General features: G+C 40.7%; 1 protein-coding gene across 2 annotated transcripts; it reads right to left on the bottom strand.

Moving 5' to 3' along the window:
• Window positions 1–565: 565 nt before the first annotated feature.
• Window positions 566–26,454, bottom strand: MRPS5 (mitochondrial ribosomal protein S5). Of its 2 annotated transcripts, XM_059942475.1 has the most exons (12): window positions 26,241–26,454; window positions 22,921–23,001; window positions 20,607–20,744; window positions 16,729–16,854; window positions 14,360–14,593; window positions 12,563–12,597; window positions 10,927–11,017; window positions 8,280–8,326; window positions 7,750–7,807; window positions 7,380–7,442; window positions 3,651–3,787; window positions 566–958 (listed from the first exon to the last, which is right to left on the bottom strand). In XM_059942475.1, the coding sequence occupies exons 1-12, from the start codon at window positions 26,296–26,298 to the stop codon at window positions 734–736; spliced, it is 1,293 nt and encodes a 430-aa protein (XP_059798458.1). In that variant the 5' UTR covers window positions 26,299–26,454; the 3' UTR covers window positions 566–733. The 2 variants fall into 2 exon arrangements, with proteins under 2 accessions (XP_059798458.1, XP_059798460.1); XM_059942477.1 differs by lacking the exons at window positions 16,729–16,854; window positions 20,607–20,744; window positions 22,921–23,001; window positions 26,241–26,454 and having other exon boundaries at window positions 14,439–14,577.
• Between the last annotated feature and the right edge of the window lie 806 nt (window positions 26,455–27,260).

Here is a 27,260-nt window from a genome sequence, read left to right as displayed (position 1 = left end):
GACTCTCGGAATGTCAGGAAAGAAGAACAAACGGTTGAAAGAGCAAAAACATGGGTAAATACAATAGGCTATTTTTTTTTTCTTCTTTAGTTTTTTATATTATGTTTCATGGTTGAAGCAAAACTATAATGTTGTCTAATGTGGTTCTCAGTGTAGGCAGAGGAAATTTTAAAACAATTATAGAAACAGGTGAGGGTAAAGGGATTTAAAGGGAAGTAAGATTCCTATACTTCAAACTGGTAAAAAGTCAACACCAGTAGACTGGTGATAAGTGATATAGGTATAACGTAATACCTAGAGCAACCACTAAAACATTGATACAAAGAGGTTTACTAAAAAGGAGAATTTCTAGAGTCAAAAAGAACAAAGTTTGCCCATTTTCCTCTACTTTCTAGCTGTGTGACTACAGTCAAGTAACTATAACTTGACTGCATATTATTTTTTATTAGGTCAGACTAGAAGCCCTGCCTCCCTAATTTGCTAGCTTAAATGAATATTTAAAGTAGTTTTTAACTAAGATATGTATGTAAAGTTCCTATCACAGTAATTGGTATATACGACGTGCTCAATAAATTAAATCTATAATTATTTGTTATTTGTCAATAAAGAAATGTAAGGTTGGCCTTTCCTTAAAAAAAAAAAAGAAAAAGTGACAATCCAAAGTGTGAGGGGTTGAGTCTCTCCCAGGTGCCAGAAGCAAGAGATGCCAGGCTGAGCCAGGCCAGAAGAAGGCCTAGGTGGCGGCTCTCTTTAAACTTGACCACACAGAGCGCTTCATACCCTGTGCAGCCTTCACTTCTTCCCAGTCCAGTTTGATGTCTGGAACCTCATGTTCCGGCTCCGGATCCTTTCTCAAGGCCCCCTTGGGGGAGGCAACCACGATGGGCAGAGGGCCACATTCCTCCCGGAATTCCACAACGTGGAGACTCTTCTTGTCAGCCAGCTGTTGATGGGTTTCCTGGGCACGACCAAATTGAGAACACGAGGTTAGGTCTATGAGGTTGGACTAACGTGGTCCACCCCTGATACTCATCTTGCATGGCCAAAACTGTTTGGTTGATTAAAATGTAGCAACTCCTGAAAATTCATTAACTGAGGGTGATTATTACAGCAGGAAACATGGCCCAGGTAATATAATATCAAGTTTATTTGCTTACTGAATTATTTAAGAGTGATTAAAAACAAGATTTTACTTTAAAAAAAAAAAAAAACCACAATAAACTTAAGTCTGTAACTTAAAGAGCAGGAACTTGCTGCAGCTAAACTATGGTGACCTGCTGTGGGCAGAATCACCTCAGCCTCATCTCCCCACCCCTAAGTGGGATAAAGGAAGGGCCTTGGCCTCTGGTCTCTTGCCTTCCTAACCCTCCTGATCATGTGCCATACTGTGCCCAAAACTGAACCTGAACCTCATCGTGTCCCAGCTCTAGCTACCAATTTATAGGACATGCAGGGAGAGAAGATGTTAAGGATCCTTAGATATTTAGCACCAGACTGGGACAAACAACCTGATTTCTCCGACAATAAAAAAATGCAAGGAAAAAAAAGAGGGGAACTTACAGATTAAAAGTGACTTAAAAGACAGCAAAGATTTAAAATGTATGGATCTTTTCTGCAACCTGATTCAAACAAATTGTATTAAAAAAATTTTTTTAGGGCTTCCCTGGTGGTGCAGTGGTTAAGAATCCGCCTGCCAATGCATGGGACACGGGTTTGAGCCCTGGTCCGGGAAGATCCCACATGCCGCAGAGCAACTAAGCCCATGCGCCACAACTACTGAGCCTGCGCTCTAGAGTCGGAGAGCCACAACTACTGAGCCCACGTGCCACAACTACTGAAAGCTGTGCGCCTAGAGCCCGGGCTCCGCAACAAGAGAAGCCACCGCAATAAGAAGCCTGCGCACTGCAGTGAAAGAGTCGCCCCCGCTTGCCTCAACTAAAGAAAGCCCATGCACAGCAACGAAGACCCAAAGCAGCCAAAAATAAATTAATTAATTAATTTTAAAAAATTTTTTAAATCTGACAAATGGATACATTTCTATGAACACTGACTAGATGTTTGATATCTCGTTACTGTTAATTTTTTAGGTATGATAGTAGTATTGTCGGGTCCTTTTTAATCCTTATCTCTTAGAGCTACGTGATAAAATATTTATGAGTGAAATAAATTGATATATGAGATTTGGTTCAAAATACTAGGGCTGGTTGGGGGTGGTTTAGAGAAACAAAACTGGCCACGAGCTGCTAACTATTGATTCTGTGTAAGAGAGCCATGGGGATTCATAACAGAAGGTAGCCATAAAAGTCAGAAAAAGGCGAATAAACTCAATAGATGGTTTATTGATAGTACATTAAAATACCTAAAATACCATGAGAAATGTACAATCTCATGTTTCCAGACTTTATGTGCACCTTGTACTATTCTAATTCTATATACATTTGAAATTAGAAAAGAGAAGAGCTGATTCATAAAACAAAAACAACATAATTTAAATTGGAGTGTCTTATAATCAGTGGCATGTTGCTTACACTGGTGTCATTTTTTTTCTTTGAGTAGCACAATGCAAATTTTTATAGCTGATGGCATTTTAGAACAGGTCTACTTGACCATAAATATGACCTATCTAAAACAAATATCTTAGCTACTACATCAAACAATTAAACCTCTTAACAGTAAGTGTCAATTTAGAAGTGCTTTTGAAGGACGTTTTAGATAGTAGTAACATACACACAAACACACACACACACACACACATGAACACAGCTGTTCAAAAAAGGTTTTTTAAGCAAAGCTTTTTCTTTCAGTTAATTTTCCTATTTTAAACAGAGATGGCTACAATTATTCCATGGATCACTTTATTCAGAAACAGCCATCACACTCTGTCAGGAAGCCTGTCAAAGTCCTCAGCAAATGGAGGTCAGCAAATGTCTCTTGAACCTGGTTGTCTTTCTGCTCACCCAGCTCTGCTAAGGTCCACCCATCCTTTCAAGGGACAAGCCAGCCCGGCCGAGCTGGCAGAGAGGCAGCCCAGGAGGGGGCGCCCCGTGCAGTGACAGCCCTTCCTTCCTACCGCCGGAGTGATTGTGAGCCTAGCCGAGGCTGAGGGGGTGAGCTGGGCAGGGGCCCAGAGCTCCCATCTATGTGGAGAAATAACCTGAACTACTAATGTTCATATTCCTACTGACTCAGATGTCCCTCTGAACTACCTATACAGGTGACATGAAAACTGACTGTGCTTCAACTGAAGGCCGCTCTCGAGTAGAGGTACCCAAGGAGCTTCACCCCAGTTCCAAAGGAATGGACGAAGTAAGGAAAGAGACTTTCTCTTTTTACTTTACATCTTTATGTTGTCGGAGCTTTAGAACAAGCAGGTATTCTTTCCATAATAAAACAGATTATAATTACTGGCTTTTAAAAATACTTAATTTTAAAACTTCAAAACACCCATGGAGTATTTTTTTATAGGATAATTCTCATGAACTAACTCGTCAGCTGGATTAACTAATCTGATGCAGCCACAGACAACAAAGAATGCCCAGTCCTCAGGTGGCCCGAGAGCAACTCCAGGACGGCCCAGGAGATGGTGGTCTCAGAGCACACAAATGAAATACAAACTAGCCCTTCTGTTTCAGAGCCCAGGGAAGAGTTACCTGGCGGGAGAGCCCGTGGAAGAGGCCCCGGGTGAGGTTAAGCATGTTGACGGAGCCAGAGACCTTGGCATACATGTCTTTGATGCCAATGAGCCGGCAAATGGTGATGATGGCCCGGTGGCAGCGGAGGCCATAGCCTAGAAAGAGGAAAAACAAGTCAAACACCTGCCCACTGCCCACAGTGCAGGCGGCATCACCTGCTGGCTTCGCGGGGCTTCCAGCTCTGGGTTTAGGGGATGCTGGTTCACATTCCGGCTTCACCACTTCCCAGCTGAGTGACCCTTCACAACTTACTTAACTTCCACAATGACACTTATTTAAATGAGATGTTATAAGGATTAAAGAAATAATATATAAGTTTCTTAAACATATGGGCAAAAAAAAAACAGGGCTGTTAAGATTAACAGAGATGGCTGAAGGTTCTTGGCGCCCCATGTCCATGTTAACTAAGACTCGAGGGACACATCTGTTCTCACCCTCCCTGAATGCTCAGTTGCACTGAGCAGAGAGACATCCACTTCCTCCTGGAAAAACTCTTTTAGCTTCGGTAACACACCCTCTCCCAGATTTCCTCCTAGCTACTGGCCCATCCTTCTCACCTCCTTGCTGGCCTCTAAATCTTGGGTGGTTTCCCCTCCAGCCATTCGCCCTACTCTTGTCTACCTGTAATCCCTTCCCTAGGGAGAGCTTTAAAAACACAAAGCAAACACATCACTCCCCATTTAAAGCCCTTCACTTGGGCTTCCCTGGTGGCGCAGTGGTTGAGAATCTGCCTGCCGATGCAGGGGACACGGGTTCGAGCCCTGGTCTGGGAAGATCCCACATGCCACGGAGCGACTAGGCCCGTGAGCCACAACTACTGAGCCTGCAGGTCTGGAGCCTGTGCTCCGCAACGAGAGAGGCCGCGACAGTGAGAGGCCCGCGCACAGCGATGAAGAGTGGCCCCCGCTCTCCGCAACTGGAGAAAGCCCTCGCACAGAAACGAAGACCCAACGCAGCCATAAATAAATAAATAAATAAAATTTTAAAAAATTAAAAAAAAAAAAAAAAAGCCCTTCACTTCCCACTGTCCCTTGAATTAAAATAAGTACAGTTGACCCCTGAACAGTGTGGAGGTTAGGGGAGCCAACCCTCCACACAGTGGAAAATCTGAGTCTAACTTATAGTCGGCCCTCCATGTCCTCGGTTTCTCCATATCCAAGGTCCCACATCCATGGATTCAACCAGCCACGGACCGTGAAGCACTGTAGTATTTAGAAAAAAAGCCAAGTATAAGTGGACTCGAGCAGTTCAAACACATGCTGTTCAAGGGTTGACTGTAACAAAGAACTCCACGGCCTTCAAAGCCCTCTGTGACCGACACCTCACCGACTTCATCCAGAGACACCACCCTCCGCGTGCTGGCTTTCCCACCGCAAGGACTTTGCACTCAGTGTTTCCCTCAGCCTGCTCTCCCTGCATGACCCCTTCTTACCTGCAATGTCTCACTCAGATACGTCCTCCTCAAAGAGACCTTCCCTGACCACACTAGTGAAGGTGGCCTCCTTCCTCCCTCCCCGTGCCCTCCCCTGCAAACCAGACCCTGATGGCTGCTTTCAAGCACTCAGCCGAACTTGTTATCCGATGTTTCCCCTCAGCAGAATGCGAGCTCCATGAGAGCCAGGATATTGTTTGCTTACTGCTGTATCCCCAGAGCCTAGATCAGCACCTGGCAAATGCAGGTAGGAATGATGCAGAGAAAAAGCCCAAATTTAGACTCTAACATTCTGATTAACCAGGCATGAAACTCAGCACATGCCTTAAAGGCAGCACTGAAAAATACAGCTTTAATTAGAAGACAGGGAAGATAAAAAAGGTAACTTCTGCAATTAAAATTGTAGCAGTCTTTCCAAAATCATTCAGATAAAGATGTATCCAAAGTAACATGTCTAACAAAAACATGACGCAAGCCACAAATGTAAGCCATATGTATGATTTTAAATTCTCTCGCAGATAGGTTTTTTAAAGTTTTTTAAAAAACAGGTAAAATTGATTTTAGTAATATATTTTATTAACCCAATATGTCTAAAACATTATCATTTGAACATGTAATCAATACAATAATATTTTTGAGATATTTCTTTTTTTTTTTTATACTAAGTCTTTGAAATCTGGTGGTGTTTGACACTTACAGGGTCTCTCAGAAGCCACACTTCAAGTGCTCCATAGCCACACAGGCTGCAACTACCACATGGGACACACCTTAGCACAGGTCTAAACCTTAATGTCTAAGTGTTCAACTCAATACTTTTTCTAATAATAAGATAAATGGTTTTTATCTGGCATATGAATGATTAATTATGACTTTAAAGCAGAAGGCAAGTTCTGGTGCACTAATACAATTGGTATTAAATACAATTAATACAACTAATACTGTATTTGATATTTTTTCTCTTAGTTTATTTCCATGCCATAGCTCTAGCAAAGCTGTACGAGAAGCTTTGACATGAAAAATTTAAATACTGTATAATATTTTATCTTCTGATTCAGACCTTCTAAGTATACCTAGAGTTATATGACATCATTTTTACTGTAGAACCACAGGTGAAACACAAATCAGTATGTTCAATAATTCCACACCTCGAGACCATTGGGCATGACTGGCACAGCTCCATGACCCTGAACTCTGCCTGCTTGCTCTTTCCAAGACAGGAAGAAGGTCCATCTCTGGAACCTCAGAGCTCAGTGTAGCACCTGGTTCACAGAAGATGTTCAATCAATACTTGATGATGAGAATAAATGAGTGGAACTGAATAAGCTATAAGAAAAGAACCACCTGGGACTTCCCTGGTGGCGCAGTGGTTGAGAATCCACCTGCCAATGCAGGGGACGTGGGTTCGATCCCTGGTCCGGGAAGATCCCACATGCTGTGGAGCAACTAAGCCCGTGAGCCACAACTACTGAGCCCGCGTGCCACAACTACTGAAGCCCGTGCGCCTAGAGCCCGTGCTCCGCAACAAGAGAAGCCACTGCAACGAGAAGCCCGCACACCGCAACAAAGAGTAGCCCCTGCTCGCCGCAACTAAAGAAAGCCCATGTGCAGCAACGAAGACCAAACGCAGCCAAAACTAAATAAATAAATTTATAAAAAAAAAAAAGAATCTGCCTGCCAGTGCAGGGGAAACGGGTTCGATCCCCGGTCTGGGAAGATCCCACATGCCGCAGAGCAACTAATCCCATGCACCACAATTACTGAAACCCGCGAGCCTAGAGCCCGTGCTCTGCAACAAGAGAAGCCACCACAACCAAGAGTAGCCCCCGCTCACCGCAACTAGAGAAAACCCACGCACAGCAACAAAGACCCAACACAGCCAAAAATAAATAAATAAATAAATAAAATTAAAAAAAAAAAAAAAAAAAAAAGAACCATCTAGTAGCATCAATGAATTGTCTAGGAGTAACCAATGTTCCCACTACAAACCCAACTATTCACTCACTCAGTTACTGTTTCTTATTATGTGCTCTTCCCACCTACAATTACCCCGGAAGTGTTTGTAATCATGAGAGCCTGGGTAGGATGACTGCTTTTTAGTTCCCCAAAGCCTCAATCTTCTTAAATCTAACTTAGGCCTTTCCATTTTGGTGTTTTCAAAATGAGATCAGGTAAAGGTGAGCAAAAATAGAGGGCAGTATGAAACTGGTACAGTTTCTCTGCTTTATCTTCAACAAATTATGAGTTTTTTTAGTTACCTCTGGGTTGTTTCTTCATCTTGATATGCGTCCTTTTAAATGTTAAAGAAATATCATGGTATACTGGAGAGTAAAAACATAAACATAAGAAGGGTTAGGGGTATAGCTTTAATGCCCTTGCAAATATCACAAAGCAACCAATACTACCCTAAGCAGCCACCACACGTTGGCCAAGGATGAGTAACAAACTCCGATTTCACTCATTACTAACCTTCTCAGGAGAGAAAGTTTGTTTCTACATTTTATATATTTATATGTAAGAATGCAGTAACAAGCAGGGAAACACAGAAACACCCACAGAGATATATTGCCACACATAAATGAAACAAGTATAATCCTGCAAATTTTAAAAGAAAAGATTAAAACTCACTTGTATGGTCTTCATATCGTTCTATATAATGCAAATAGTGAACTGCCTTGTTCTTTGCCTGAAAGAAAGAAGGAAAATATATTCCTTAAATCTATTGTTAGAATTTACCTTTCCTCAGGGATTTCAAAAAATACCTTTTATAAAATATTTTATTATGGAAAATTTCAAATTTACACAAAAATTTCAGTATATACTTCTAAAAGCTAAGAATTTAAAAAAAAAAAAACCATAAGTATAACATCACTATCACACCAGAAAAAAAACCCCAAACAATTCCTTAATATCTTTGACAGTGTTCAAACGTTCCCTGTTGTCTCGTAATTTTGGTAAGCAGTTGCAAGTCTGATAGAAATGATGCAAGAATACAGGCACTTCTGAAATTGCTTTTTCTGAGATAAGTAACCTTTGCCAGTTAAGTATTTGACAGTAAGTAAGTAACCATTGACAGTAAGTATTTTTTTGTGGTTCCCACAATGTCTAGCACATAGCTTATTAGTCTTTTACTGTTAACAAAGGAAAAATGTACATACTTTTCTGAAAGCATCTGCCCGTTCAGCGGCTTTCCCAATGGCAAAACCTTTAAAAGAAAAAGCAAAAATATGAAAAGGGGCATAAATTTGGCACATAATGTCTTTTACCACATTTCAAGTTTCAGTTCCTACAACATTTCACAGTAGTTCATCTTTCTTCTGCCCACAGAAAACCCGCTATCCAAAACAAATGACAAAGCATGAGGCTACAGAAATTTGCTTCTTTGTTTTGGGGCATTTTGGAAACATTACATTTGAATGTACCTGTGAAATTCAAGGTTAGATGCATAACATTACCTTTTATAAATTTCTAGATAAAACTACACTGAATAAAAAAACAAACGAAAAACCCAAAAAAACCCTAACCATGCTAAATTAATAAGGTAAATGGTTTTCACGAATTCTGAAAACAGATTAAAATAACCAGAAAAGTTGGGAAAAAAACATACACTGCTACAGAGTAAAACCATGATTTCAGTGGAACTTTCAAACGCAATTCAGATTTCAGTTAACCCGGAAATAAAAATCAGTGATTCCTGAGTTTGTAAATGCTTAATCCTGTGAAATGAGGTCTACCACAAGTTAAGAAAATGTTTGCATTATTTGCTATCACCATTATTTATTTTGAAGAATGTATTGTTTTTAAATTATACACAGAAAAGTAACATAAGACAGTACTGTTCCATGAGATATGCAAGACATCTGAGAAGCTGGGGCAAAAGGGGCTGTGGATTACAATTACTAGTTTAAAAAAACAAATTAAACCATGTAAGTCCTTGAGGAATATATGGGTGAACTTACTTGCTATATAAAGGTGTAAAGCTTCTGTGATTTAAAAACTTTCGTGTGGAAAAAATTTAAAACTAAGTCAAAATATATGATAGATAAAGGGCTAATGTCCTTAACATACAAAGAGGAAAATCAATGAGAATAATCACCCAACAGAAAATGGGTGAAACACGTGAACTAACAGATCTCAAAAAGGAAATTATAATGGCCAACAGACATGTAAAATGGTGTCCTAACTCTCATAACTAAAGAAATACAGATCAAAACTAAGAGTTATGTTTCATATCGTCACTTACTTACAATCAGTAAAGTCTGACTCTATCCAGGACTGGCAAGGGTGTGATGGTGCAGATAAACATAAACGGATGCAGCCTTTTGGGAGGGCAATCTGGCAATACTCATCAACATTTCAAATGTATGTAACTTAGAGGCAGCAATTTCACTGCAAGAAATTTCCCCTATCGATATGCTTGCAAAAGTACAACATATGACACGTACAAGAAGCTCACTGTTTTTATAAATAGTAAAAAAAAAAAAAAAAAAAAAGTGTAAACAACATAAATATTCAGCAATAGGGAAAAGGTTACAAAAATTATGTTTATCCATACAATGGAACACTATGCAGTCAATACAAAAATATGAGGGGGAATCCATTTATGCTAATATATAAATCTCTGGGTATAATACTAAGCAAGAAAAACAAGCTATAAAATTATGGATATAATATGACCCTTTGTATAAATTTTTTTAAAAAGATATATGGAGGGCTTCCCTGGTGGCGCAGTGGTTGAGAATCTGCCTGCCAATGCAGGGGACACGGGTTCGAGCCCTGGTCTGGGAAGTTCCCACATGCCGCGGAGCAACTAGGCCCGTGAGCCACAACTACTGAGCCTGCGCGTCTGGAGCCTGTGCTCCACAACAAGAGAGGCCGTGATAGTGAGAGGCCCGCGCACCGCGATGAAGAGTGGCCCCCGCTTGCCACAACTAGAGAAAGCCCTCGTACAGAAACGAAGACCCAACACAGCCAAAAATAAATAAATAAATAAACTTATTTTAAAAAAAAAAAGAAGATATATGGTGATATATGAAGAAAGAATTTCTGAAAAGATATAAAAGTAACTGTTAAGAGTGGTTTCCTCTGGCAACATACTATCTATAGGTAGTAGTTGTTTTGAAAGTGTCAGTATGGATTTAAATAGGCAGTTTTCCATTTTTCTTTCCACTTTTCTTTCCCTTTTGAAATGTATTCATGTATACATTTCAAAAACAGATGTTCACTATGGAAACTTTAGAGAAAAGTATCAAGAAGAAATTTAAATGATTGGCAAACATACTAATTAAACATTTTTAATCTTTTCAGTGTATATCCTTCCAATCCTTCCAGTCTTTTCTTTGCATATAAACATACTTTTAAAAAATTGGGATTATGTTACACAGTTTTATACGAAGTGGGTTTTTGTCTGTTCGTTTGACTTACCATTATTTTGTAAGTAATTTTCCATAATTCTTTAATGGCTATAGACTATTACAATGTATAGCTATACTCTTCTTGTAACTATGTCCCTATTGTGGAACATTTAGTGTTTTTCCCTCCCCCTCGTTTTTCACTATTATACATAAACAGTAGTGTCTTAAGCCTTTTAAAATATTCATTGTCTTCATGGAAAAAGGCAGATGTAGGAAGATCTTTCTTTTGCCTCTACAGGATTATATGGGTTTACCACAAGGTTTGTGAGCCCAAGCCGCTGAAAGATTTAATTAGTCAAAAGAGCCTGAACCCACTGACTCCACGGCTGAGCCCAGGCCACGGCTGTCCCTCCACCACCAGCTCTTCGTATATGATCACACCCCCATTCACCTGCAGCTCCTCTGCCATTCCCCACAGCGACCAGGACACGGACTGATCTCTTTCTTCCCTCTTTTGCTGTCATATTGAAAACATTCCTCACCTAAAAGAAAATGTTTCATAAATATTACACCTTAAGAAAATTCTGAAGTAGGGAACTGGAGTGACCTCCTCACACACACACAGGCACACGTGGTGAATACACACATCATCCCTCAATCCCACGAGCACCAACAGCACACTTTCTCCAATGGGAAACCTCCACCTGCACTGTTTCTTCAGGAGTAAAATGGAAGTAAGGCTTTCTCTTCTTATTTCACAGGCTTGTTAGAAAGTTTGACTGAGACAATTTTTAAAGGATTTGAAACTGTAAAACTCAATACACCCTATTTTAATGAACGCACCACAGAAAGATAAAAAGTTGCTGATTAAACTTTGACATAGTTTATAACTAATTGATTATAAAAACACATCCTTCGAATTCCCTGGCGGTCCAGTGGTTCGGACTTGGCACTCTCACTGCTGGGGCCCGGGATCCATCCCTGGTCGGGGAACTAAGATATAACAAGCTGCGTGGAGCAGCCAAAAATCAATCAGTCAATCAATCACATCCCAATATCAGAGATGTTAAAATATGAAAAAATGTCCATCTTAGAAATGATAAAATGCAGTGTATAGAAATAATTAGCACAGGACTGGATCTCTATGGGTTAAGTTCAACTGAAAATAGAAAATTTGGAAATACCTGCTTATTATGAACTACAAGAAAATCTGCATTTTTTGGCATATTTATAAATTTACCAAGAACTATGAAACTGTTAACTAAACTGCTTACACGGCAGCCCCTTTCCCATAAGGTAAGAAAAGGGAGCTCAAGCCCACTCCTGTGGATAATCTTACAGGAAATCTCCCACATAGACAAGAGTTCTTCAAAGGAATTAATTTCAAAAGGGTGTAAACTAGGACCCAGAGACTTAAAATACTTGTAAATATATCTTAAACTCTGTAATGCAACTGATATTGAAGAAACAATATACACATTCAATCACAAACTCAATACATGATTATTCCATATGGCATTTAACACTAAGTATGCAGCACTAGCTCAAAGGGAAGTTGACTATTTTAGGAAACACCTTGGAAAGAGTGATTGCAATTTACCTGATACAAGCTTCAGTTTCAAGGGCCTACAAGCAGCCCAGCAGATCATTTCCCCACCAAGAGCTGGACGTACACAGTAACTCCAAGCTTTCTACCCTTCCCATGGCTCCCCTCAATCTCTGCCCGCTGAACTGAGTGTCAGATACACCGAATTCAAGGAGAAATTGCTACTGCAACCTTTGCTTTAAGAAGGAGGAAATTTAAATGCAATCTCCAAATTCTGTTATCAACAATACCACTGAAGTTGCTTTGTCTTGAGACCTTAATGGGTGGCCCCCCAAAAGGGCAGCAGTCAGAAAAGCCAATATGACCAAGTAACTGAAATTAAAGTTTCATTACTTCCTTACCCAAAGCAGCTCTGTAGCTCAGAAAAAGTCATGCATCAAAGGCTTTTCCTCACTGTTCCTCTTACCCTCTCCACCCACCCCACTCTGTCCATCCCAACTTCTCGGAAGGCTTAACTGGGTATTTTATTCAGCATGCCCACCTCAAGTATCCTGGTATCGAAATCATCATATGTTTCTGCAGGGAGAAAAGAAACAGGTATACAGATAAATGTGTCTATATAATTAGTGTATGAAAGCATTTTTTAACATAGGCACCATCACTGACTTTTAACTAAGAAAGAATCTCAGATATTTTGGTGCCACTATCAAAGCAACACCCTGGTCCTCCATCATCACCAGAAACTGTTCTACCATTAAATTCATAAACTCGACCACTATCTCCCTGACTGCATCCTCCTACCTCTCCAGCTCTCACTCAGTGACTCAAAGGTGATGGTCCTTGGGGCTCCCCAGCACCTCCAGACTCTAGACCACTGTTCCCCTTCCCCATCACCCCTCTGGTCTTCCAGTCTCTCCCACTCAGTCAAGACACCACAGTCCAACACTTCCACCAGGTCTTGTGAATATCCTCAAGTCCCTCACCTCTTCCCCTCTCCACCACACTATGCAGGATGGAATCAACGCAGCTGTCTGGGCACACCTGACCTGCCAGGTGCTGCTGTAGAGAAGTCAAAGCATTGGACACACTTGGGTCACTAAAAACTCACGGTCTCCACCTCAGTCAAGACCTCCCTGCTGCCTGCTGGCCTTTTACATCTTATTAGTTAGGTCTCTCTCCTCTCACCACAGCAGCCATTTCAAACACTCTCTGTGTTCTTTTATTTTTATTGACTTTTTACTATAGAAAATTTACACTCATAGGCAAACCCCCCCCCCAAAAACAGCAAAACGTGAGCTTATGTACCATTAGCTAGCTTCAATGATTATCAACTCACAGCCAATCTTCTTTCCTCTAAACGCTGTCCAAGTCCCACTCCACTGGATAACTTTGAGGCCCGTCCCAGATACCCTACCTTCTCATCAAAATATTCGGGTGGCCATGCTCATCCCTGCCCACTTCCTCCTCACAGACTAACTGAAGGCTCCGGAGAGACAGCGTTCACACAGGCCCCACCCCCTCCTCCCACCACCACCAACACAGCTTACCTGACTCTGTCCCCTGCCCTTTCTTCCATCACAAGTTCGTCCATTTGTCTACACTCTAAATCTGGGCCCTCACTAGGGACTTAATAAGTTTATGGGTTTTTCCTCTCCCTCCCGTATCTTCGTTCTCCCAACGGAAGCATTCTGCTCAGTCCTAAGCACGCTGGCCTGAGTCTCTCCACCTCAACCTCTCGTCTCCTCTTTGAGCCAAACTAAAGAAAACAGGCGACCCCTTGTCTATTTCTTCATCTCCTATTCATTGACAAGGATGAATATTTCAGATGATTTTTACTTCTTTACGTACTCAGGAAGCAGTGGGGAGATGACTTTGTTTTCTAATTTAGTCTGATAAATATTATCAACTTTTATTTCATGTGTACTTTTATGAGGCCTAATGACAACTATTTGGTTTCTTCTGTTATCAAAGTAGCACTCCCAAGCCATGCTGCTCCACACCCCATGACCAATAGCATTTGGGAAACTGCATCCCATAGATGACTTATATAGAGCCGTAATGCACACCACCATGTTCAAATGCTCTGTGAGAAGCCGCACAATAAAGACACCAGAACCCAGTGCCTTGCCCCCTATTTGTGGAATACTTCTTGGCTTATAGGCCTCTAGTGCTCCATAAAATACACTTGGGTAATAATGTGAAGTTACTTCAATGATGCTCAAATCCTTTTTAGGAAGAAGGCAATCTAAACAGACGAGTAAATAGAATCATATCAAAGAATTCCAGAAATAGGAGTGCTCTCTCTGTCACAATGTAAGCAAAACCAGGACTCTGCTACCTCCACTGGAACCAGGGTCAGGGGGGCCGAGACTGACGCCTCCCCACGTGTTTCCGCTCCAGCCTCGCTCCCGTTTAACCTTCATCTTCCTCTTCCACTCCCACTCTTCTCTCTGCCGGACCATATCCGCCTCTACCTTCTCCTGCTCTTCCTTGCTTCTTTGGGCAATGGTCTGCACAGCTCCATTTCTCATAAGAGGGACATTCAGACCAGGCCATAGGAAGCCACAACGCCCTGCAGGTTTAAAAACATACATAAATAAGAATTTTTTAAAAGCATTCATTTCTTGAGTATTAAAATGCCAGGCAATGTGTATATAGATAATGATACCGCTGGTGGGAGCTTAAGCTAACATAATCACTCTACAGGCCACTTGGCACTGTTCATTAAATTTTTTTTTTTTTAATTTATTTTATTTTTTTTTGGCTGCGTTGGGTCTTCATTGCTGCGTGCAGGCTTTCTCTAGTTGCGGTGAGCAGGGGCTACTCTTCATTGCGGTGCGTGGGCTGCTCATTGTGGTTGCCTCTCTTGTTGCAGAGCATGGGCTCTAGGCTTGCAGGCTTCAGTAGTTGTGGCACGCGGGCTGTAGAGCACAGGCTCAGTAGTTGTGGCACACGGGCTTAGTTGCACCGCGGCATGTGGGATCTTCCCAGACCAGGGCTTGAACCCATGTCCCCTGCATTGGCAGGCGGATTCTTAACCACTGCACCACCAGGGAAGTCCCCATTAAAATTTTAAACATATCTACCGTAACAGCTAGTAATTCCACTTACTGGTATTGCCTAGAAAAACACTCCCATGCAGGTATGAGGCATATGTGTGCTTGGACAAGGATGTCCACTGAAGTGTTATTTGTAAAGGCAAAAAACAGAGACAATCTAAATGTCCAGCAATATTGGAACAGTAAAATGAACTACGGCATATCCAACCTATGAAATACTCTGTACTAAATTCAAAGAATAAGGTAGTGCTATAGGTTCTGATATAGAACAATTTCCAAGACCTATTATTGAGTGAAAAAAAGCAAATTATAAGACAGTATGTACCATATGACATAATCTAATTATTTTTAAAAGAAAATGTATACTCCTTTTAGGGTATTTATATATATAAAAGCATTAGAAAATGTCAGAAGGAAACACATCAAAATGAAATCAGTGGTTTCCTTAGGGGAGGCAACTGGGATTGGGGGAGATAAAGGCATCAAGGGGGACTTTAGGTTTCTCTATTTTTTTTAATTGAGAATCATACATATATGATTGTTTAAAATGTTAAAAAAATAAATAAATAAAAAAGATATAAGGTAAGTCATGGAGAAAAACATCCAAGTAGACATGCAGCAGCTACAAGTGCAGTGAAAGGTGTTTTCTTTACATCCAAAAGGCTATTACTATCAAAGATAATTTGTCAGCAACCACAGTAAAGAATGTTGATTCAAGTATACTATTTTTATTCTTTAAAAAACATAAATATAAACAATCATGTGTTCCAGAAGTTGGCAAAGTAAGGCCCACAATCCAAACCTACCCCACCACTTATTTTTTTTTTAATAAATTTATTTATTTATTTATTTATTTTTGGCTGCGTTGGGTCTTCGTTGCTGCACGCGGGCTTCCTCTAGTTGTGGCGAGCAGGGGCTACTCTTCGTTGCGGTGCATGGGCTTCTTATTCCGGTGGCTTCTCTTGTTGCGGAGCACGGGCTCTAGGTGCGCAGGCTTCAGTAGTTATGGCTCGTGGGCTCTAGAGCGCAGGCTCAGTAGTTGTGGCGCACAGGCTTAGCTGCTCTGCAGCATGTGGGATCTTCCCAGACCAGGGATCAAACCCGCGTTCCCTGCATTGGCAGGTGGATTCTTAACCACTGCCCCACCAGGGAAGCCCTAGCCCACCACTTATTTTTGTAAATAAAGTTTTATTGGAACACAGGTATGCCCATTCGGTTATGTATTGTCTATGACTGTTCTTGTGCTACAACAGCAGAGTTGAATAGTTGGAACAGAGACCATGTGGTTCATAAGGCTAAAAAAGTATTTACTACCTGGCCCTTCAGAGAAAAAGTTAAGCCAGTTCTCCAGTTATTCCACCTTCTACCTCTGAATCATAAGTTCTTTGAGGATAGGGACTTTTGCAGCAGATGCCACACAAGGGCACTTAAGGCTTGTTGAATGAATAACTAAATGAATCAACCCCTTTCTATGGGATTTTCCTTTCCCTGAATCATGGGACAATAAGCCATTTGGCTGGACCCTAAAATCACAGAACCTAATACCCTTCATGAGAAATGTTTTATGCTTCTAGTTTGTAAAATATCTATAAAATTTTGGAGAAAAAATCTTAGAAAGCACATTAGCTGTTTTTATTAACAAGTTTACCTTCACCGATGATCTGACCCCTGTTCAAATCCTTTCTTTTCTTTTTCTTAGTTCTTTTGCCTCTTCCTTTTCTTGTTCCAGCACCACTCTCTGCTAAGGCACCTTTCCACAGCTCATCTGCTGTCACTGTAAAGAAATAGGTTTTAAAAAATTTCTTCAAGCAGTGATCTACGGTCTACTGATTTATTCCTGTTGAATACAAAAGGCTGGAAAAAGTCGGGTCACATATCATTACGGCAATGAAAGCAAAATTAAAACATTCTTTGCACACATCACATGGTTACATTTGGAAAGCCCAAGAGGAAGCGATTCTACTCCTTTTACAGAATATGGCCTTCCCCCACAAAAGACAACCATATTTCAATCCCTGTTACTTTCCAGTAGATTTGTTTCCCAGACATTTTAACAACTGTGTGACTGGTCTCTTCCCTGCCCTCTTGCCTCCATTATAACTATTGAGATAATCACTAACTAGACTTCCAAAATACAGATCTCTTAGCCCAGAGTACCAACACTGCAATTTGAACCCAAAAATCTTAATAATTTGGATTGTTTGCTCTATTCTGTAAATGCCCTAAACATCTCTGTATATCCTTCAAAATGAGATGCCCAAATTCACCTTCAACTCTAATTATAGCCTAACCAATACTTGCGAAAGAATGAGTATGTAGAGGTCTGATAGTTAATACCTGCATGTGTATGTGTGTATTTCTTAAATCATCGTTGTTGTCTTTTTCTTTATATATAGACCCTGACACTGCTGATTTATTTCCATTTGTGAATTTCTAGGGTCCCCAGATCTTTTTCTATCATACATTGCAAGCAGTATTTTCCCCTTTGTACTTATGGAATATTCAGATTCTTTACTTTTGACCACTTCTGAATTTTATTGGTATAGCTATGTCGTTTATTAGATTTAAATTGTCTTCACAAGGACTTCTACCTTTCACAGTATCACCAATTGATTTTATGACCACAGATTGTTCCATTACCGATTTAATAAAGAATCAGAGCCATACAAATGTTGTACTAGTCAAAAATCTAAGATACATATATCTACATGCCTGAAATATTAAACATATTCTAGAACTCAAATGAGTATCTTCATTCTCCTCTTCTGAGCCCTTAGGCTTTAAAAGTTCTACCATACCAAAGGGGGAAAGAGGAGGGGGTGGGATGAATTGGGAGATTGGGATTGACATATATACACTATATATACACTATTGATACTATGCATAAAACAAATAACTAATAAGAACCTACTGTATAGCTCAGGGAACTCTACTCAATGCTCTGTGGGGACCTATATAGGAAGGAAATCCCAAAAGAGGGGATATATATTATACATATAGCTGATTCATTTTGCTGTACAGTAGAAACTAACACAACATTGTAAAGCAACTATACTCCAATAAAAATTTTAAAAAATAATAAAAATAAAAATGAAAGTTCTACCTGCTAGCTTCCTGAAAGGCCTTACACCTTGATCCTTTGCGTAGATAACATGAAAAGGGAAAAATGCTTTGGATTTATAATATTTTTTAATGCTTTACAGCTATACAGTACCCTGTTTTTAAAAATACAAACGTATTATTACAGATGATCTGCATAACTGAAGCTCACAAAAGTAAGTAAGCTTCCACATCACATGCTGCCTTGTGTATCCCTGATCAAAGCAAAGGGTTAACTTCAAACTTTAGACTGACACTGATTCTTTTAAAAGAACCACAGGTTTGAAATAAAATTACCAACCTCAAACTAAAGTCTCACTAAAGACTGACTTCCTTTCCTAATTGCTTAAAAATGATGGTATCTATAAATGCCATCAAAAACTTGAAAGTTCACAGTGAGAGCACTTTTAATGGAGGCATAAGGAGGTCAATCAATTACAGTTTATCTTAGAATCAGAATAAGCAAATCACTCATTAAGACTAAAAGGGATTCGATTTTAAAAGAAACGATATTAAGACGAAGATTTAAAAGACTCCAGCATTTAATGGTGGACCCTCTATGGCAGAGGGATAGATTTATAAATACAATGTTAAACATTTTTAGGAAATCTTAATGAGTTTTGAAAAAATTATGGGTTTTTTTATTTCTTGGAAGAGATTTAGAAAGTCAAAGACTATTTCCTATTAAAACAGCAAAAACTAGCCCCATGCTGGTTTCAACTGAGTTCACCCCCACCCCGCCCTGACTTGGGAGCAATAAACTCATAAGGGTACAGAGTCCTATGACTGAGGAAGAAGGGAGGCTAATGGAGAGTCAGAGGCAGGTGTGAGAGGTCTCAGAGGGCAGGGGGCACCTCTAGAACAAGAAGAGTTAGAGAAAAGGCCTTTCAGGGCAGGGAAAAGACTATTTTTAAAAAGGCCTGTAAGTCTGATATACACCCGCCCGACACCCCCCAACCACCACCATCAAAGCACAAAGTCAGCTCTTAGAAAACACTGGGGCTGGAGGCACCAAGGAAGAGCCTCATGGCTCCAACTCTACCCACCTCTCTTTTCTCTTTACACCAAAACCCTCTGATACAAGGAAGACTGTGTTACTTGCAATTCCCCATCATCTGGTCCTCTTTTCTGCATAGCTACATGAATGACCTAGTAGGTCATTATTTAATTTAATCCAAATTAAAGTGATCTGTACCCACACAATGAAATATTCTACAGTTATGACACTGCACTGGAGAAGCCCATGTACTGTCATAGGAAAATGTATAGCGTACTGCTGCATGAAAAAAGCAGCAAATCCAGGATTTCAGGGTAGTAGGATTACAAGTCATTTTTTGCTTTTTGATTCTGTATTTACCAAATAGTCTAAAATGAATTGGCTTTATAATCCTAATTTCTTTTAATTTGCCTAATGCTGAATTGTGGATTCAATCTCCATTTATTACAAGCTAATTTCAGTTCAGACTGGACTCTCAAATACTATCTCAGATAGGAGTAATCTTAGCAAAACAACATCTACTTAAAATTAACTTTTCCTGATTAGTCCTGTCTCCTCAACTAAAGTGCAACTGAAAACAGATTTTGAGTATATTCTTGGTGTGAATCTAAATCAGCAGGGATTTGGGCCACAATTCCATCCTGGAATTCCAGGGATTCCACAGGTCCTTTAGACCTCAGGTGCCCCAAATGAGGGGATTAAAGTAAAGTAGTACTCCCAAAAGTGTGTACAGTACAATACAACTGGTAGCATGTGAGATAATTCTAGGAGGTACACGGAGGAACATTTTTATTTTAATAGCACAGGCGTACCTCGGAGATATTGTGGGTTTGGTTCCAGACCACTGCGACGAAGCAAATATCACAATAAAGTGAGTCACACAAATTTTTTGGTTTCCCAGTGCATATAAAAGTTATGTTTATACTGTACTGCAGTCTTAAGCATGCAATAGCATTATGTCTAAAACAACAATATATATACTTTAATTTTAAAAATATTCAAAAAATAAAAATAAAAAATACTCTACTGCTAAAAAATGCTAATCTTCAGCCAGTCATAGTAGCAACATCAAAGACCACTGATCACATATCACCATATCAAATATAATAGTAACTAAGAAGTTTGAGATATTGCAAGAATTACCAAAATATGACACAGAAACAACACACAAATGCTGCTGGAAAAAATGGTGCAGATAGATTTGTTCAACACAGGGTTGCCACAAATCTTAAATATGTCAAAAACGCAATATCCACAAAGCACGATAAAGTGAAGTGCAATAAAATGAGGTATGCCTGTACATCATATATTAATCTCTGAAGTCTTAATTCATTTAAGGAGGAAAAAGAAAAAGAAGAAAAATTAAGATACAAAAGCACCTTTTATTTTCCTGTTTCATGAAACGGGAAGTTTGTGCCCAGTCTACATACATTTAGTGAAGAAACTATAGAATCTATACTGCTGGCCCATCAAGTTACTGGGAGAAGAAATACAGCACTGTGTCTGTAGCGCACGGGTCAAGCTGATAAAATGACGGTTGTCTCTGGTTCCTGGAGATGACAAAGAGCCTGCAGGTAGATGGAATAAAACTCTGTTAGATGCTCCACACCTATGGAGAAACACTGCCAGCACCAAAAAATTAACTGTTACTAATAAAAATAAGTCACTAAAATCCTGAACTTTTAAGAATCATATTTTGAGGACAGTCTTTCTTTAAAAAATAAAACTTCTGGAGGCTGGCTCAGATAACATAGTGAGGTCTCTCTGGACCTATTAGCTTACTTTGTAAATTACTCAATTAAAAGTAAATAGAAAATACTGGCTTTTCATTTTAAATAAATTCAGATCTTCAATAATCATTCTAAATCCCATTATGTTGGACACATTTTAGTTTTTCTTGTAACCTTCTCAATCTTCAACAAAATATCAAGTGCACATGAATTTATTCTTGTAGTTTAGCACTACAATCCTTGACATACTTGAAGAGTGTAAAAATCACTACCATCAAATTTAGAATTCTTTAATCTTTTTCAAAAGACCAAAATACTATTCACAAATAATAATGTAGTTAGCCTACAAAGGTCCAACTGTCAAAAGTAGAAAGAAATCAACTGCAGAGTTCAGAAATAATCTCTTTTAATGTACTGTCGCTACAACTGAGTTTGCTCAAATTGCATTGTGCTTTTTAAAACAGGAGGTGGCAGCAGCTCATGCTAAATCACATTTGAAGTTCAATTACAGATTATCATCCACCAACGATCAAGTAACAATTTTGCTCTGATCCTTTGAATGCTTATTAATTTCGGACCATGAAGTCTCCGTCTCAGGAATAGCATGGAGTCCACAGAGGGCCAAGCCCAGGAAGCTCCCTTGGGTGGACTTCTTCAAAGACAGAGTCTGCCCTTGAAGGTTTCACTTCAGTGTTTAACAGTTTTCACCATGAAGAATTTCTTCCTTCTAATTTAAATCTCTTCTATTAAATCAAACTGGTTCATTAGTGATGTGTTTCAGGGATTTTAGAAAAATTATTGCTATTTCTGACCAATCTGTTGCAGCCTTTAGGAAAATACTGCAACAGGTACAAAGAATACAAAGCAATTTTTTAAAAACAAGGCAATTACTAACTCTAGGAAAAAGAAAATGTTGTAGGAGAAAGGAAACGTAATAAGAGAATACAGTTGACCCTTAAACAGCGTGAGGGTGATGGGCACTGACCCCCCCCCCCGCCAGTTAAAAATCCACGTATAACATATAGTTGGCCTTCCCTATCTGCGATTCCACATCCTTGGATTCAGCCAACCTCGAATTGCATGGTACTATAGTACTTATTTCTTGAAAAAAATCCACATATAAGTGGACCCGTGCAGTTCAAACCCGTTCTGGTCGTACAGGGTCAACTGTACTACCTAGCTCAGCTGTGAAGAACATATACATAACTGCCTATAGATTCGACCAAAACTGTGCTTACAACTATGCTCAGAAAAAGCAGGGATGGTGCCTAATTAAATCTTCAATTAGCATAACGATGTTAACAGAGAAAAGAACAAGTATATACACTATCTGTTTAGAAATATAACCAGATGGAAGTTCAAGTGTCACTGGAAGATGAGAAGGCCTAGAAAAGGGAAGTGGTTTTAAGATATAAACCTTTTAGTACTCTTCGGAAGTACAATATTTTAAGATAATAATCTTTAAAGTAGGAACTACCATCCTCATTTTATAGAAGAGGAAACTGAGGGTCCAAGGGGTGTCATTAGTTCATGGTTGCACAGGCAGAAAGTGGAGGAGCTGAGAACTGTGCGGTCATTCCACCAGTCAGCACTCTTCCCACCCCTTCTGCAAACACTGTGTTTCGAGAACACATCACAGTATCCGAGACAGCTCAGGACCCAGTCCTGCCATTACTGGCTGTGTGACCTTAAGCAAGTCACTTAGCCTCTCAGAGACTCACTTCAGCATCTGTAAAATGGGAATAACAACTCCTCATAAAAACTGGTGTGAGGATTAACCTAGATAACATACTATTAACCTGACACAGTCATTACTCAATAAATCATGGCTATTATTTTTTAAAGCCTTGAATTATAACAGCTGTCATCATTAAAAATTTGAAAAATACTCTTTAGACCTTATCCATTTCTATTACAAAGAATGTACTTCATTCCTTTACATTTTTAAAAACTACATAAAGTACTCTTAACACTAGCTCTTATAAGAAAAGGTAGTTAGATAAATAAATCTCACCATTGCTGGGAACAGTCTTCAATGCCAAAATGGAAGCTGTTGGAAAGCTGTTTACGTAAAGCTGCCTGGACCATAAATGACCTACAAATTAAAAAAAAAAAAAAAAAATTAAGATCCATTTCTACATGAAAAGGAACATTTTTTAACACCTAAAGAATAGTATTATCTATAGAATATAAGAACCAAGACAAGTAAATGAGTAATTTCTGGGCTCTATGACCACTTGCCCAAGTAAATGAAATCACATCACATCGGCTCCTTCACTCTCACATCTGACCTGTTACCAAGCCCTACAGATTCTCCTCAAAAATCAATCCACCTCTCAGCTGCACACCCTCCTACAGTCTCACTGCCCCTCTTTGTTCAGGCTCCATCCCTCAGCCACACGGTAAGGACAGTCTCCTAACAGGTCTCCAGTCTGCCTCCAGTGTCTCTCCCTCTAATTCACCATCTGCTGTCAAGCAGGCCCTTCTCTCTCTCTCTTTTTTTTTTTTTTTGCTTATTTCAAACTGCTAATTTACCCCCCTCCCCTTTTCCCTTTGGTAACAGGCAGGCCTTTCTAAAACTACAAGTCTAGTCACCGCACAGCCCTGATATATCATTCTTTGGCTCCCTACTATCTGCAGAACAAATTCAAAATTCAGCATCACCTACAGGGCTGCGACTTGGCCCCAACCTTCCACGTCAGCCTCATCTCCACCACTCTCCTCTCCATCCCCCTCTGGCCGCAGGAGACTCGCAGTCAGTCTGGAACACACTCAGCTCTTGAATCCTTTAGTGTGTCTCTGACAGCTTCTCCTGGTTTGCCTGAAACACCACCTCTCGGTGAAGGCTCCCCAATTCCCACAGCACTCTGCTCCCCTCTTTCATCAGGAGCCCCTGCAGCGCCAGGTTGTAACCGTACAGTGTACCACTTCACACAGTACAGTACTTCAGAACAGGCTCTGACAGCATTCACTGGACACTAATTTTTGAAAAGGGTGCCAAGAAAAACCAGTGGAGAAAGAATAATCTTTCCAACAAATGATGCTGGGACAACTGAGTATCCACATGCGAAAAGAATGAAGCTGGAGCCCTACTTATACCACACATAAAACTTAACTCAAAATGGATCAAAGACCTAAAGGTAAGAGCAAAAACTATAAAACCTTTAGAATAAAACATAAGGGTAAATAATTATGACCTTGGATTTTGCAATGGTTTCTTAGATATGACCCTAAAAGCATAAGCAACAAAAACCAAAAATAGGTAAATCAGACTTTATCCAAATTTAAAACTTTTGTGTTTCAAAGGACACTATGAAGAAAATGAAAAGACAACACACAGATGGGGAGAAAATTTGACAAATCATTTATCTGACAAGGGACTTGTATCTAGAAAATATAAAGAACTCTTACAATTCACTAATAAAAAGCCCAGTTTAAAAATGGATATAGATTAGAATAGACATTTCTCCAAAGTACATATAGAAATGGCCAATAAGCACAAAAAAAGACGTTCATTTGCCATCAGGGAAATGCAAATCAAAACCACAAATTGATACCACTTCACACCCACTAGGATGACTACAGTCAAAAAGACAGAAAATAAAAAGTGTTGACAAGGATGTGGAGAAATAAAAATCCTCATGCTGGTGGGAATGTAAAAAGGTACAGCTACTTTAGAAAACAGTCTAGCAGTTCCTCAAAAAGTGAAACATGGAGTCGCCATTTGATCCAGCAATTCCACTCCCAGGTGTATACACATGAGAAATGAAAATATATGTACATACAAAAACATTGCACACAAATATTTACAGTCACATTAGGCATAAGAGCCAAAAGGTACAAACAACCCAAATGCTCAATAGATAAACAAAATGTGGTATATACACACAACAGAATATTATTCAGCCATAAAAAAGAATTAACTACTAATTTATGCTACAACATGGACAAATCTGGAAAACATTATGCTAAGTGAAAGAAGCCAGTCACAAAAGATCACATATTACTTGATTCCATTTATATGAAATATCCAGAACATGCAAACTATCGAGGAAAATGTAGATTAGTGGTTGTCCAGGGCTGGGGGCAATGGGGGTCGGGGGGATGCTAGCTAAAAGAGTACAGGGTTTCTTTTTGGGGTGATGAAAATGTTCTAAAATTGATTGTGGTGATGGTTGCACAGCTCTGTGAATACACTAAAAACCACTGAACTGTATACTTTAAGAAGATGAATCCTGTGGTATGTAAATTACATCCCAATAAAGCCACTACCAAAAACAGTTTATACACTAGAAAAAGAAAAAAAAAAAAAAAAAGAAGGAAAGAAAGAAAGAAAGAAAGAGGCTCTGGAGCCAGATGGTGTGGGTGCAAAAACCTGACATCCTCCCAGTCTAACCTTGAACAAGTTTCCCAACCGCTGTGTGCCTTAATTCCCTCATCTGTAAAACGGGAATAATAAAGGCATCTATCTCATAAAGGCATTGTGAAGATGAAGCAAAGAAAAAAGCATAAAGAGTTTAAGACAGTCCCTGCTACACCTAAGAGCTCATAAAAGAAAGCTACACATGCTAGGTGCTATTCGATCGGGGCTTTGGAAAAGGAGGAGGTGGTCACAACATAAACAAAAGTAAAAAATGCTCAGGTCAGATTTTCCGACAAACGATTGCAGGTCAAGTTTCCCAACAAAATGAGTTACAAAAAAGAACTTTTCGATTTTTACAGATCTTTGGATTTCGAAATTACGAATGCTGGACTGTGGGTTTACAATAAAATAGAGCGAATAGAGCTCAAATTAATTACGAAGTGGTTCCTAGAGATAAACATCAGGCTGGAGGATAGCAGATTGCCTTTCCTCGGGCTGCAAACAACCAACTAGGGGTGGGAGAGGACAATAAAGGCAAAACTACTGACAGTCCTATCCGACTCAAGCTGGAGAAGAGCCTCTTTCCCTTTCGAGCTTCGCTGGCCGCCATCCACCTCGAACCCCACATCAGCATCACCAAATGAACCTGTGAATCACGCCCGCGGGGAAGGCGATGCTTGCCTGCCACTACCCTGCCCCTTTTAACCGAGCATGCACGAGCGGCCTGGTGAACTGGAAGAGATTTTGGACCGCGTCCAGTCCACCCTCACTTTACAGACCCGGGCCCTGCGACCCAGAGAGGATGCGGACGCGCGCAAGGTCACACAGCAAGTCCCAACGGGACAAAAGCCAGGCGTGAGAGGCCGGGGCCGCGGCTTCTCGCTTCTTTCCACCCAGGTGTCTGCAGGCCCCGGGCGAACCCCTACTCTCGCCCCGCTCAGAGCCCCTGCTCCCAGCGTCCTGCCTCTCACCCGCCGACGCGCCACACAGCGCTGGGAGAATTCCCGCAGCGCGCACCGCCGCCGCCATGGTGGAGAACCACGAGCGCCTCCGTCCGGGCAGCCTTCCCACCGCCTGCCGCGACTGCTCCTCGTCCAACGGCCGCAGACCTCGGCCCGAGACTGAATTTCCGAGGCCAGGGGGCCGTGCCGCAGCGCAGGCCCGAGTGAGGGGTTGTCTGGACGGGAAGCAAAGTGGGATGAGTCCGGCGCAGCCTCGGACAGCCCCCGCGGGGGTCCTCGCGTTAGGACCCAGGGGCGGGGCTTGGGCTGGCTGCCGGTGTGGGCGGGGCTGGCTCACGGTGTTCTCTACACGGACCCGGCGGGACCGTCGGGACCTACTGGGCGGCGGGACCGCGAGCCGGTGACATCCTCCTCCCTCGGAACGGAGCTGATGCTGCGGACTCTTCCCAACCAGAAGTGCGAGATACAGACGAGCACGGAGAGGGTCTCAGTGAAGGTCCGAGGGGGGAATAAATAGAATTGAACAGCTCTTCATACCCAACTCCAGCAAAGCTCTGGATAGTTGTTTTGGGAGAAGCATTGCGGGCAATGAAGACAAATCCATATCCAGAGTGTCTGTTCCAGTCAGAACAAGGTGCTGCTCCTTCCATGATAGAACTGGCCCGATGTAATCAATCTGCAGCCAGATAGCTGGCTAATCCTCGGGAAGTAGTGTCATATTGGGGGCTCAGTGTTGGTCTCTGCTGTTGGAATATTGGGCACTAAGCAGTGGCTGGAGCCCGATTGACCCTGGTGAGTGGAAGTCCATGTTGCTGAGCCCAAACGTAACCTCCATCCCTAGTGCTTTGTTCTTGAGTCCGTTTCTGTGGAAAGAGGCTGACTGACATTCACAGGTTGGTTATTCTGTCCACCTCATTAAAATCCTTCTCTGTGGAGCTCACCCTTTGGTAAGCATTCATATGGAACATAATTATCTTAACATTCTGTGCCAAATTAGAGAAGTCTGTCGACACACCTCTCCCCAGACTC

This window comes from Balaenoptera ricei, chromosome 13 (genome assembly GCF_028023285.1).
Source record: "Balaenoptera ricei isolate mBalRic1 chromosome 13, mBalRic1.hap2, whole genome shotgun sequence".
In the NCBI taxonomy this organism is placed as follows: domain Eukaryota; kingdom Metazoa; phylum Chordata; class Mammalia; order Artiodactyla; family Balaenopteridae; genus Balaenoptera; species Balaenoptera ricei.
Note: the sequence above shows the minus strand (reverse complement) of the source record. Positions and strands in the feature narration are given on the sequence as shown.